General features: G+C 44.3%; 1 protein-coding gene across 4 annotated transcripts in view; it reads right to left on the reverse strand.

Annotated features, from left to right (window-relative positions):
* LOC134069845 (rho GTPase-activating protein 23-like) overlaps positions 1-15,000 on the reverse strand; it is a 67,643-nt gene that overhangs the window by 51,710 nt on the left and 933 nt on the right. For all 4 annotated transcript variants that reach the window (XM_062525970.1, XM_062525969.1, XM_062525967.1 and 1 more), the window contains exon 2: positions 1,397-1,606. In XM_062525970.1, coding sequence (XP_062381954.1) covers positions 1,397-1,606 — 210 coding nt within the window. The remainder of the gene's footprint in view (positions 1-1,396; positions 1,607-15,000) is intronic.

The raw sequence follows: 15,000 nt of genomic DNA on the forward strand, positions 1-15,000 counted from the left end.
GACGATGAAGTGTGTGTGTGTGTGTGTGTGTGTGTGTGAGTGTGTGTGTTACCCGTAGAGCAGACTCTGGTGGGTAGACGATGAAGTGTGTGTGTGTGTGAGTGTGAGTGTGTGTGTTACCCGTAGAGCAGACTCTGGTGGGTAGACGATGAAGTGTGTGTGTGTGTGTGTGTGTGTGTGTGTGTGTGTGTGTGTGTGTGTGTGTGAGTGTGTGTGTTACCCGCAGAGCAGACTCTGGTGGGTAGACGATGAAGTGTGTGTGTGTGTGTGTGTGTGTGTGTGTTACCCGTAGAGCAGACTCTGGTGGGTAGACGATGAAGTGTGTGTGTGTGTGTGTGTGAGTGTGTGTGTGTGTGTGTGTGTGTGTGTGTGTGTGTGTTACCCGCAGAGCAGACTCTGGTGGGTAGACGATGAAGTGTGTGTGTGTGTGTGTGTGAGTGTGTGTGTTACCCGTAGAGCAGACTCTGGTGGGTAGACGATGAAGTGTGTGTGTGTGTGTGTGTGTGTGAGTGTGTGTGTTACCCGTAGAGCAGACTCCAGTGGGTAGACGATGAAGTGTGTGTGTGTGTGTGTGTGTGAGTGTGTGTGTTACCCGTAGAGCAGACTCTGGTGGGTAGACGATGAAGTGTGTGTGTGTGTGTGTGTGAGTGTGTGTGTTACCCGTAGAGCAGACTCTGGTGGGTAGACGATGAAGTGTGTGTGTGTGTGTGAGTGTGTGTGTGAGTGTGTGTGTTACCCGTAGAGCAGACTCTGGTGGGTAGACGATGAAGTGTGTGTGTGTGTGTGTGTGAGTGTGTGTGTTACCCGTAGAGCAGACTCTGGTGGGTAGACGATGAAGTGTGTGTGTGTGTGTGTGTGTGTGTGTGTGTGAGTGTGTGTGTTACCCGTAGAGCAGACTCTGGTGGGTAGACGATGAAGTGTGTGTGTGTGTGTGTGTGTGTGAGTGTGTGTGTTACCCGTAGAGCAGACTCTGGTGGGTAGACGATGAAGTGTGTGTGTGTGTGTGTGTGAGTGTGTGTGTTACCCGTAGAGCAGACTCTGGTGGGTAGACGATGAAGTGTGTTTTCGAGTGTGTGTGAGTGTGTGTGTTACCCGTAGAGCAGACTCTGGTGGGTAGACGATGAAGTGTGTGTGAGTGTGTTTTCGAGTGTGTGTGAGTGTGTGTGTTACCCGTAGAGCAGACTCTGGTGGGTAGACGATGAAGTGTGTGTGTGTGTGTGTGTGTGTGTGTGTGTGAGTGTGTGTGTTACCCGTAGAGCAGACTCTGGTGGGTAGACGATGAAGTGTGTGTGTGTGTGTGTGTGTGAGTGTGTGTGTTACCCGTAGAGCAGACTCTGGTGGGTAGACGATGAAGTGTGTGTGTGTGTGTGTGTGTGTGTGTGTGTGTGTGTGTTACCCGTAGAGCAGACTCTGGTGGGTAGACGATGAAGTGACGGAGTGTGAATCCGTATCCCAGAGTTCCGTGCGTGCGCTGCAGCAGCAGAGTTCTTGGCCCCGCCCACCGCACTGTAGCCCCGCCCTCCAGCACTGGCCGAGGATTGTCATTGGTGGAGCCCAGCCGAGGGTTCTCATTGGTGGAGCCCAGCCCATCTCGGAGTATGGAAGCCTGTGAGGAACATCAAGAGTCATTAATACTACAGAGAACAGGGCACCCTACACACACACACACACACACACACACACACATCAAGAGTCATTAATACTACAGAGAACAGGGCACCTTACACAAACACACACACACAACAAGATTCATCAGTGTAACAGACAACAGGGCACCCTACACACACACACACACACACACACACACACACACACACACACACACACACACACACACACACACACACACACACATCACAAGGGGATGGCATCACAAGGGCATGTGTGGTGGTCGCTATAGACTCTGAACAGGACGGTAGACTTAGCAAGCTAGCACTAGCAAATTTGTTGTTAGTCTATATAGCAATATCCAATGTAAATGGATCATACCGTTCACGTGTTTTCCATCCTTGATGTAAGAAGTAAGCATATTTATTCCCTGCATCGCGTGCAAACTAGATCCACTGTGGTCGATCTTCAGTGTGTTTGCTATATGTCTCTGCATGACTTGTGCACTCTAGGCAGATACTAATCATCCAAATGGCACTGCTGCCATCTAGCGGTTCGGATCGCTAGTACAGTCTGTTTACAAGCCTGAAACTCTGCCAGATCGTTCCCAAGCCCACCCAGGAGCCCTCCCCATTGAAAGAGGCAATTGACGTCTATAGACGTCAATGGCAGTCAACGTATGTGTCTAAATTGACGTTTAAAGACGTCAATGGCAGTGAATGAGCTAATGATTGCCCTACCAACCACCATTGCAACCACCATAGCAACTAAAGCCTACCTTACACTGACAGACTTTGACAAGCTTTGGGAAATTGAAAGATTGTAGTCTTTTAACTAATGCCCCTCATTCAAACTTTACTCAGAAGACTACAATCTTTCAAGAATCTTTCAAGAATCTTGTCAAAGTCTGTCAGGGTAAGGTAGGCTTAACATGATTGCTCCACCAACCACCACAGCAACTGCTTTATTTAGCGTAGCAGCCACCGTGCCAACCTTAGCAACACCTTAGCAACACCTTATCTGCATTATGTGTTGTGTGTGTGTGTGTGTGAGTTTGTGCGTTAGTGCGTATGTGTGTGGGGGGGGGTGTGTGTGTGAGTTTGTGCGTTAGTGCGTCTGGTTGTGTGTGTGTGTGTGTGTGTGTGTGTGAGAGAGAGTTTGTGTGTGTGTGTGTGTGTGTGTGTGTGTGAGTTTGTGCGTTAGTGCGTATGTGAGTTGAATGTCTGATAGAGCTGTACATTCCATGAACAACAACATTGAGCAACACTTGTTCAGACCTCCCAGTGGGCATTTGATATCAATTTGACATCAATATGACATCGAACATTGACGTCAAAATTACGTCACGAAATAGGTCTAGAATGAAAGTCATATTGACGTCAATGTACTGATGTCAATTTGATGTCAAGATTTTGACCTCTGCTGATGTCATTTTGATGTTATTTTGATGTCATGTTTTGTCGGGATTTGATGTCAATTCAACATGTATTTGATGTCATGATGGTTGATTACGTTTTGATGCTATTTTGATATCATTCAATATCAGGCTTTGATGTCAATTCAACATTTATTTGACATCAAGATGTCATGATGTTGATGTCATTTCCATGTCAAGTTTTGTTGGCATTTGATGTCAATTCAACATTTATTTGATGTCAAGATGTCATGATGTTGATGCATAGGAAGACAATGTTTTAATGCTATTTTGCTATCATTCAATATCAAGCTTCGCTGTCAATTCAACATAAATCCGAAATCAAACATTAATGACAAAAGTATGAACATTTATTGACAAATTTTGATATAATTTCAATGTCAAGAATCACTCAGGACAGGATAAGAAAGCGTAGACCCCCAAACCAGACTGGAGCCACTTGTGAATAACCTGTAACACAGATACATAAATGTACATTTCATTAGAGAGCTTTTCGGTAGAGGGTAGGTTTTATTACAGCAGACAAAGGCATTTAAGCATGTTGACATTTACCTTCACTTCGTCCTGAACTAGTAACACCAGTTACAGAGGCATATGGTTATTTTTATTATTAATGTTTAGACCAAAAGTCAAATAAATCAAATGTAAAACTGTTTAGCTTACTTCACTTGGGTGGCAGGACAGGATGAGAAAGTGTAGACCCCCAAACCAAACTGGAGCCACTTGTGAATAACCTGTAACGCAGATACATAAATGTACATTTCATTAGAGAGCTTTGAGGTAGAGGGTAGGTTTTATTACAGCAGACAAAGGAATTTAAGCATGTTGACATTTACCTTCACTTCGTCCTGACTAGTAACACCAGTTACAGAGGCATATGGTTATTTTTTATTATTAATTTTTAGACCAAAAGTCAAATAAATCAAATGTAAAACTGTATAGCTTACTTCACTTGGGTGGCAGGACAGGATGAGAAAGCGTAGACCCCCAAACCAGACTGGAGCCACTTGTGAATAACCTGTAACGCAGATACATAAATGTACATTTCATTAGAGAGCTTTTGAGGTAGAGGGTAGGTTTTATTACAGCAGACAAAGGCATTTAAGCATGTTGACATTTACCTTCACTTCGTCCTGAACTAGTAACACCAGTTACAGAGGCATATGGTTATTTTTATTATTAATGTTTAGACCAAAAGTCAAATAAATCAAATGTAAAACTGTATAGCTTACTTCACTTGGGTGGCAGGACAGGATGAGAAAGCGTAGACCCCCAAACCAGACTGGAGCCACTTGTGAATAACCTGTAACGCAGATACATAAATGTACATTTCATTAGAGAGCTTTTGAGGTAGAGGGTAGGTTTTATTACAGCAGACAAAGGCATTTAAGCATGTTGACATTTACCTTCACTTCGTCCTGAACTAGTAACACCAGTTACAGAGGCATATGGTTATTTTTATTATTGATGTTTAGACCAAAAGTCAAATAAATCAAATGTAAAACTGTATAGCTTACTTCACTTGGGTGGCAGGACAGGATGAGAAAGCGTAGACCCCCAAACCAGACTGGAGCCACTTGTGAATAACCTGTAACGCAGATACATAAATGTACATTTCATTAGAGAACTTTTGAGGTAGAGGGTAGGTTTTATTACAGCAGACAAAGGCATTTAAGCATGTTGACATTTACCTTCACTTCGTCCTGAACTAGTAACACCAGTTACAGAGGCATATGGTTATTTTTTATTATTAATGTTTAGACCAAAAGTCAAATAAATCAAATGTAAAACTGTAAAGCTTACTTTACTTGGATGGCAGAACCCCAAAACCAGACTGGAGCCACTTGTGAATGACCTGCAACACAGATACATAAATATGCATTACGTTTATCATCAGAAAGAAATGGCCAAATATTTATCATAACCAATAATACACCCCATTAAAAAATGCATTATATTGGGATCCACAGAATATGGTGCTGATCATTTTAGCTCCTCTTCCCATATATTCTAAACATTCACCACAAAGTGTCTGGTCTGTGCCAAGGCAAAGCAAGGACATACATGAAGTCAACAACTGCCTCTTCTATTTTGCCTCTTCTCAGTTAAATCTTACTCCAAGGAACGTTCAATGTCATTAAATGAACTCGTAGACGACAGTATTTCTACATGAAAATTTAAAACAAATAGCCTCGTGCCCTTTGTGCATTTATATTTCGTAAAAGTTAGAGAGTAATCTCTAGCAGCTACAGTTCAATCTAAAAAGTCACCAGGAAACACGTCTGGAAACCGGACTTTTTAGATTGAATAGTAGGCCTGTTTGCTGGTTTCTAACGTGTACAAAATATAAGCACGAGTCCCAAAGCTATTTGTTGCTGCCAGCAGAGAATGTCGAGCTATGACGTATGTGTTTGAGCATGCGGCAGCTGGTTAGCGCTACCTTATTAGAACTAGCAGGCTACTGCTAACGTCATTCATAATTTAAAACCATTAGCTAGCAGCTAACGTTATCCCGGACTGGTGAACAATGTGAAATCAGCCTCCCTCCCAGAAAGAAATGATGTTTAGACACATCCGAATTGGCCTTCGTTTTCTTAAAGACTCCCGAGTCCAACATCTAAGCTTTCATAACGTTAACAAAAACTAGTTTTCCTGTAACTTTAATGCTATCGTTAGCTAACAAGCTAACGCTAGCTAACGCAAGCCAACTTTTGTTGTTCACAAACACAAAGTTAGCGTTAAACCAAATTAAACGTTGCTCATTTTAAACTCAGTTCTGAGTTTAGCTTTCATTAAAAGGGTAACAAAGCCCTAGTTGGACAGGATTTAGCCCTGTCTAAAGTGGGCTAAATTAGCTTGCGAAAGCTAGCAGCTAGACCGTAGCTGGTGTGTAAATATGAGCAATATCTGCAGACCAGCAAATCTTCGGATAATATCAGCAAATAAAGCTAGATAAGTAGGTTACTTGTGTTATGGAAGTACTTTTTCAGTGGATAGACTCGGTAGCTGCATAAATAAAGCATATAGGAGCATACTTACAGTGAGCCTTCAGACGCCGCTGTTTCGTCTTCCACTTCATCAACGAGAAATTTGAAAACTGAAGGAGCCGTTAGGACTGGAAAGGGCGCTTCGATGTGCGTATCCGCACGGAGTCCGCCGCAGAGGGTCCGTTTTGGAACCCTCTGCTGTGTGGGTCAGGATGTTGAAAAACTCGCGTCGATTTACAATGAGTAGGCTAATAATATACCTTTTCAGACATTTTAACAGACGTTGTTTTGACATAAATTTCACATCAATTTGACGTCTTATTTCCTGACATCAAATCAATGTTGATTTAATGTCAATAATATAGACCTGAGATGTAGGGACCAGAAAAAACATGTTAGATTGATATCTTTGTTGGGCCTCTTTACAACCACAAGGAAATCATTACAAAATATAATGAAATTATGCATATTTATGCACGTCATACATGTTGGTCGAAATCTTGACTACTTGTTGATGTCAAATTGACGTCAGGATGCCAGCTGGGCTGAAGGGAGAGAGAGAGAGAGCGGGAGAGAGAGGGAGGGAGAGAGAGCGGGAGAGAGAGGGAGGGAGAGAGAGAAAGAGAGTCAGAGAGAGAGGAAGATAGTCAGAAAGAGAGGAAGAGAGGGAGAGAGGCAGACAGACAGAGAGAGATGAAAGTAAAGGGAGAGTGAGAGGGAGAGAGAGAAAGAGAGGAATGCAAAGAGGAGAGAGGAATGTAGGAGAGAGGGAGGGAGGGAGAGACAGAGGGAGAAAGAGAGAGGGAGAGAGAGAGAGAGAGAGGGAGAGACAGAGAGGGAGAAAGAGAGAGGGAGACAGAGAGAGGGAGGGAGGTATAGAGAGAGGGAGAGAGAGAATGGGAAAGAGAGATAGAGAGGGAGAAGGAGAGAGAGAGGGAGATAAAGAGAGAAAGAGCGAGGAGAGAGGAGAAGGGAGGGAGAGAGAGGGAGAGACAGAGAGGGAGAAAAAGAGAGGGAGAGGGAGAGAGAGAGAGGGAGGGACAGGTCCTAGCATGTTGGGTTTCGACCACACAGTTCCTCTCAGCACCAAGAATACTCACCCTATCATTACACACACACACACACACACACACTTATAAACACACACACACACACACACACACACACACAGTCACACACACATACTGTGCACACTTACACACACACTTATAAAACACACACACACACACACACACACACACACACACACACACACACACATACACACACATATATATATAAAATAAATATATATAAACCTAACCCTAACCCTGCCTCTCCTCATAAGAGACACTTCACTCAAGACCAAGCACTCTGTTCACCAGCGATACACAGCTTTGTGTATTGGCTTAAGGCAATAGGCTACATCGTGAGCCTTTCTCACCAGCGATAAACAGCTTCGTGTATTGGCTTAAGGCAATAGGCTACATCGTGAGCCTTTCTCACCGCTGTTGCAGGGCTGGTTGTTCCGCTAACTGTGCGTTCACACCGCGGGCGACTTGAGCTTCCAAAGATTCCGGAAGTCATTCATTTTCAATGGAAGCCGGCTTCTCTCAGCTGCCAGCAGCGACCAATCCGTCGGCGCCGCGTTTTGGGCGTCTTGAGCGACTAGAGAAAGTTGAAAGTGGTTTAACTTTATGGTAATGAGCTATGACGCGGTTCAGCGACCAAACGACCAGCAACGAACATAGAATGCATCTAGAGCCCTAACCTCTGGTGCTAGAGTCCTAATTAAGACAGTGAGGGCATCTAGAGCCCTAATTAAGACAGTGAGGGCATCTAGAGTGCTAATTAAGACAGTGAGGGTATCTAGAGTGCTAATTAAGACAGTGAGGGCATCTAGAGTGCTAATTAAGACAGTGAGGGCATCTAGAGTCCTAATTAAGACAGTGAGGGCATCTAGAGTGCTAATTAAGACAGTGAGGGCATCTAGAGCCCTAACCTCTGGTGCTAGAGCCCTAATTAAGACAGTGAGGGTATCTAGAGCCCTAACCTCTGGTGCTAGAGTCCTAATTAAGACAGTGAGGGCATCTAGAGTCCTAATTAAGACAGTGAGGGCATCTAGAGTGCTAATTAAGACAGTGAGGGCATCTAGAGCCCTAACCTCTGGTGCTAGAGTGCTAATTAAGACAGTCAGGGCATCTAGAGTGCTAATTAAGACAGTGAGGGCATCTAGAGCCCTAACCTCTGGTGCTAGAGTCCTAATTAAGACAGTGAGGGCATCTAGAGTGCTAATTAAGACAGTAAGGGCATCTAGAGCCCTAATTAAGACAGTGAGGGCATCTAGAGCCCTAATTAAGACAGTGAGGGCATCTAGAGCCCTAACTTCTGGTGCTAGAGTCCTAATTAAGACAGTGAGGGCATCTAGAGTCCTAATTAAGACAGTGAGGGCATCTAGAGCCCTAACCTCTGGTGCTAGAGTCCTAATTAAGACAGTGAGGGCATCTAGAGTCCTAATTAAGACAGTGAGGGCATCTAGAGTGCTAATTAAGACAGTGAGGGCATCTAGAGCCCTAATTAAGACAGTGAGGGCATCTAGAGTGCTAATTAAGACAGTGAGGGCATCTAGAGCCCTAATTAAGACAGTGAGGGTATCTAGAGCCCTAACCTCTGGTGCTAGAGTCCTAATTAAGACAGTGAAGGCATCTAGAGTGCTAATTAAGACAGTGAGGGCATCTAGAGTCCTAATTAAGACAGTGAGGGCACCTCACGACGGTCTAAACCCAGCTCACGTTCCCTATTAGTGGGTGAACAATCCAGCGCTTGGTGAATTCTGCTTCACAATGACAGTAAATGTATACCTGACTGTCACAGTTACTAAAAATCAAAGGTTCCTAGGGTTAACCTTTGAAATTCCATAAAAAATGCTTGGAGTCATACGTGGACCCCACGTATGCGGAACGGTGGTACTGATACAAAACATGAAATTACCTTGAAAATATAACAATTAGACACAAATGCAAATGGCCTCATGTCAAAGACAACCTATTTGAGGAACACATGGAAGGTTAAATGAAAATAAAAAATACAATTAAGAAGATACTGCAAAAAAACAACCTCTGGGGTAATTTTTGACCCCACTTATGCGTCTAAGGGTTAACCACTACACTACCACCGCCCTACACACACACACACACACACACACACACACACACACACACACTACTGTATGAAAATGCAGCTGAAAATGAAATCGAAATCCATCCATCACTTTTTGAGTGATCTTGCAGACAACAGACAGACAGACAGACAGACAGACAGACAGACAGACAGACAGCGGTCCCAGATGAAAACATAACCTCCTTGGCGGAGGTAATAATTACAGGCTGAATGAAAAGTTAACTATATTCAATGTGTGTGTGTGTGTGTGTGTGTGTCTGCACCTTTTAGTTAGTATGTCTTTATGAGCTCACTAACCAAAACTACGGTGGCCCTGAAGTGCAAAACACAACACAAATAAGACAACACAACACAAATAAGACAACACAACACAAAGAGAGAAATCACGGCCCCAAAGTGCACAACACAACACAAAAAGAGACAACACAACACAAAGAAGAGAAAAAACGGCCTCGAAGTGCACAACACAACGGCAAATCACACAACACAACACAAAAAGAGACAACACAACACAAAAAGAGAAAACACAACACAAAAAGAGAAAACACAACGGCAAATCACACAACACAACACAAAAAGAGAAAACACAACGGCAAATCACACAACACAACACAAAAAGAGACAACACAACACAAAAAGAGAAAACACAACGGCAAATCACACAACACAACACAAAAAGAGAAAACACAACGGCAAATCACACAACACAACACAAAAAGAGACAACACAACACAAATAAGACAACACAACACAATTAGAGAAACCTCGGCCCCGAAGTGCACAACACAACGGCAAATCACACAACACAACACAAAAAGAGACAACACAACACAATTAAGAGACAACACGGAATACCTTCGGGCCACATGAATCGTCGCTGGGACACGTACGTAGGCCTACAGCCCGCAGAAAATAGCATGCTGGGTCTTCACATGTCCATAAGAACCCACAGTAATGGAATATCCACGTTGTGTTTTATTCATAATATGTTTGGTGTATAATCCAACTCATACAAAAGCAACAAGTTCGAAACAAATCATCAGAAATCAGGAAGTAAAACAGCTTGTAACTCTGTCACCGTTCTAGATACCGTCATATACCATATATGGTAATTTTTTGTGAGATCCCCCTAGTTACCGTGGTAGCTACCACACATCAGAGCGATGGCTTTGCCCCACATGTCTTTCTGCGACGAGATATTCAAAACCGGAGGAGATTGGGCAAGAGAGCTGTCAATCAGGCTCCCCAAAAATCTCCAGAATATTAGCTTTCTTTTGACACCAATATTATGCTTCTACTCAAAGGGGTTCTTGTGTAAGAGTTTTATTGTCAGTAGCCTATGCACCATTAAATCTTCGAATTATTTCAGCCTGCATGTCTCTTTAAATCTTTTAATGAATGTTACGAGGACTTTACTAGGGTTTATAAAGTAAAGTCGCATATCACTGAAATCGTCTACCCCTTGGCTTCAACATTATCCGGTTTTCAATGACGAGGCATGTGGCTGACTAGTGCTGTCGTCATTCAAAGCTAGGGAGCCTGATTGACAGCTCTCTTGCCCGATCTTCTCCGGTTTTGAATATCTCGTCGCAGAAAGACATGTGGGGCAAAGCCATCGCTCTGATGTGTGGTAGCTACCACGGTAACTAGGGGGATCTCACAAAAAAATGACCATATATGGTATATGACGGTATCTAGAACGGTGACAGAGTTACAAGCTGTTTTAGGCTACTTCCTGATTTCTGATGATTTGTTTCGAACTTGTTGCTTTTGTATGAGTTGGATTATACACCAAACATATTATGAATAAAACACAACGTGGATATTCCATTACTGTGGGTTCTTATGGACATGTGAAGACCCAGCATGCTATTTTCTGCGGGCTGTAGGCCTACGTACGTGTCCCAGCGACGATTCATGTGGCCCGAAGGTATTCCGTGTTGTCTCTTAATTGTGTTGTGTTGTCTCTTTTTGTGTTGTGTTGTGTGATTTGCCGTTGTGTTGTGCACTTCGGGGCCGAGGTTTCTCTAATTGTGTTGTGTTGTCTTATTTGTGTTGTGTTGTCTCTTTTTGTGTTGTGTTGTGTGATTTGCCGTTGTGTTTTCTCTTTTTGTGTTGTGTTGTGTGATTTGCCGTTGTGTTTTCTCTTTTTGTGTTGTGTTGTGTGATTTGCCGTTGTGTTTTCTCTTTTTGTGTTGTGTTGTCTCTTTTTGTGTTGTGTTGTGTGATTTGCCGTTGTGTTTTCTCTTTTTGTGTTGTGTTGTCTCTTTTTGTGTTGTGTTGTGTGATTTGCCGTTGTGTTGTGCACTTCGAGGCCGTTTTTTCTCTTCTTTGTGTTGTGTTGTCTCTTTTTGTGTTGTGTTGTGCACTTTGGGGCCGTGATTTCTCTCTTTGTGTTGTGTTGTCTTATTTGTGTTGTGTTGTCTTATTTGTGTTGTGTTTTGCACTTCAGGGCCACCGTACAAAACAGCATCCATCATACCTTTAGTTACTGCACTATTTCAGGAGAGGGTCCTCTGTGAGAGCTTATATGTGTATTAGGGTCATCAGTGTGTGTGCATTAGGGTCCTCTGTGTGTGTACATACACAAACACACACACACACACACACACACACACACACACACACACACACACACACACACACACACACACACACACACATACACACACACACACATAAACACAAACACACACACACACACACACACACACACACATAAACACAAACACACACACAAACACACACACACACACACACACACACACACACACACACACACACGCACACACACACACACACACCCAGGGTTCCAGCCGTTACAGATGAGGCTGAGCCGGTTTCTCAATATCTGTACCAACATGTCGACAGGACACACCTGCTATTCACACACACACACACACACACACTAATGCATCAAAACCATCAGACACACACACACACACACACACACACACACACACACACACACACACACACACACACACACACACACACACACACACACACACACACACACACACACACACACACACACACACACACACACTACTGTATGAAAATGCAGCTGAAAATGAAATCGAAATCCATACAGTATATTGATCAATCACACACACACACACACACAATAATGCATCAAAACCATCAGACACACACACACACACACACACACACACACACACACACACACCAACACACAACCATACAGTATTTTGATCAATCACACACACACACACAATAATGCATCAAAACCATCAGACACATACACACACACACACACACACACACACACACACACACCAACACACAACCATACAGTATATTGATCAATCACACACACACACACACACACACACACACACACACACACACACACACACACACACACAATAATGCATCAAAACCATCAGACACACACACACACACAACCATACACACACACACACACACAACCATACACACACACACACACACCAACACACAACCATACAGTATATTGATCAATCACACACACACACACACACACACACACACACACACACACACACACACACACACACACACACACACACACACACACACACAACCATACAGTATATTGATCAATCACACACACACACACACACTTACTATCTATCTAGGTGTAGGACCACCTGACTATTCAGCCCACTACCCAGGTACAGAGGACAGGTGTAGGAACAGATGAAGAGGACAGGCAGAGCCTCACCTGGGAGGTTCACAGGTCAGGTGTAGGACCAGCTGGCTATTCAGCCCTTGTGTGTGTGTCCACTGTTCACAGGTCAGGTGTAGGACCAGCTGGCTATTCAGCCCTTGTGTGTGTGTCCACTGTTCACAGGTCAGGTGTAGGACCAGCTGGCTATACAGCCCTTGTGTGTGTGTCCACTGTTCACAGGTCAGGTGTAGGACCAGCTGGCTATTCAGCCCTTGTGTGTGTGTCCACTGTTCACAGGTCAGGTGTAGGACCAGCTGGCTATTCAGCCCTTGTGTGTGTGTCCACTGTTCACAGGTCAGGTGTAGGACCAGCTGGCTATTCAGCCCTTGTGTGTGTGTCCACTGTTCACAGGTCAGGTGTAGGACCAGCTGGCTATTCAGCCCTTGTGTGTGTGTCCACTGTTCACAGGTCAGGTGTGTGTGTGTCCACTGTTCACAGGACCTCCCCACATGAGGCCTCTATTGGAGTGCTGCTGACTGTAAACATCAACACTTGCCTCCGCTACGCCAAAGATCCTTCATTACTGACAAGATGGAGCAACACAACGCACCTCCGCATTAACCCTTCATTACTGACAAGATGGAGCAACACAACGCATCTCCGCATTAACCCTTCATTACTGACAAGATGGAGCAACACAACGCATCTCCGCATTAACCCTCTCTGGCTACGCTCATCTCATGCAAACATGAATACACCACCATACTCACGCAAACATGAACACACCACCATACTCATGCAAACATGAACACACCACCATACTCATGCAAACATGAACACACCACCATACTCACGCAGACATGAATACACTACCATACTCATGCAAACATGAATACACTACCATACTCACGCAGACATGAATACACTACCATACTCATGCAAACATGAATACACTACCATACTCACGCAGACATGAATACACTACCATACTCATGCAAACATGAATACACTACCATACTCATGCAAACATGAATACACCACCATACTCATGCAAACATGAATACACCACCATACTCATGCAAACATGAATACACCACCATACTCACGCAAACATGAACACACCACCATACTCATGCAAACATGAACACACCACCATACTCATGCAAACATGAACACACCACCATACTCATGCAAACATGAACACACCACCATACTCACGCAAACATGAATACACCACCATACTCATGCAAAAACGTTCACATGTGGAGTGAACTGGAGTCAGTAGACAGCCCAGGCCACCTCTGCATGGCCCAGAGGACATGTGGAGTTGTGGAGCTTCATTTGGAATTACTCGATGAATGAATACACTATCAAGATTGGCATTTGGAACAACCAATAGTCTTCCTGATCTGGCCACTCAGACAGACTGAGTAGTCCGGGATAAGGGGCCTTGGTCAGGCAGGTAACCAAGGACCCAGTGGTCAGGCAGGTAACCAAGGTAACCAAGGACCCAGTGATCAGGCAGGTAACCAAGGACCCAGTGGTCAGACAGGTAACCAAGGTAACCAAGGACCCAGTGGTCATGCAGGTAACCAAGGTAACCAAGGACCCAGTGGTGAGTGAGATCCCCCCTACCCGACTCTCTCTCTCTCTCTCTCTCTCTCTCTCTCCCTCTCTCTCTCATCTCTCTCTCCCGCTCCCTCTCTCTCTCTCTCTCTCACACACACACACACACGCACAAACATGCTCATAATGTCTCTCTCTCTCCCACATCCACACACGTGCACGCTCTCCCGCTCTCTCTTTCTCTCTCTCACACACACACAAACATGCTCTTACTCTCTCACACACACACACCACACACACACTCTCTCACACACACACACACACACACACTCTCCCAAACACACCGCAGCAGTCATTTGCAAGAGAAAAGGGTTCCAGCATTTCATGCATTTGAGTTGTGTGTCCCTCATGATGAGACATGGCCTAGTCAGCTGCTCAGAACTGCAGATGCTACCGAACCTACGGAGGACCCAACACCGGCTGCTCAGATCTCAAGATGCTACCGAACCTACGGAGGACCCAACACCGGCTGCTCAGATCTCAAGATGCTACCGAACCTACGGGGGACCCAA

This window comes from Sardina pilchardus, chromosome 22, assembly GCF_963854185.1.
Source record: "Sardina pilchardus chromosome 22, fSarPil1.1, whole genome shotgun sequence".
Taxonomy (NCBI): domain Eukaryota; kingdom Metazoa; phylum Chordata; class Actinopteri; order Clupeiformes; family Clupeidae; genus Sardina; species Sardina pilchardus.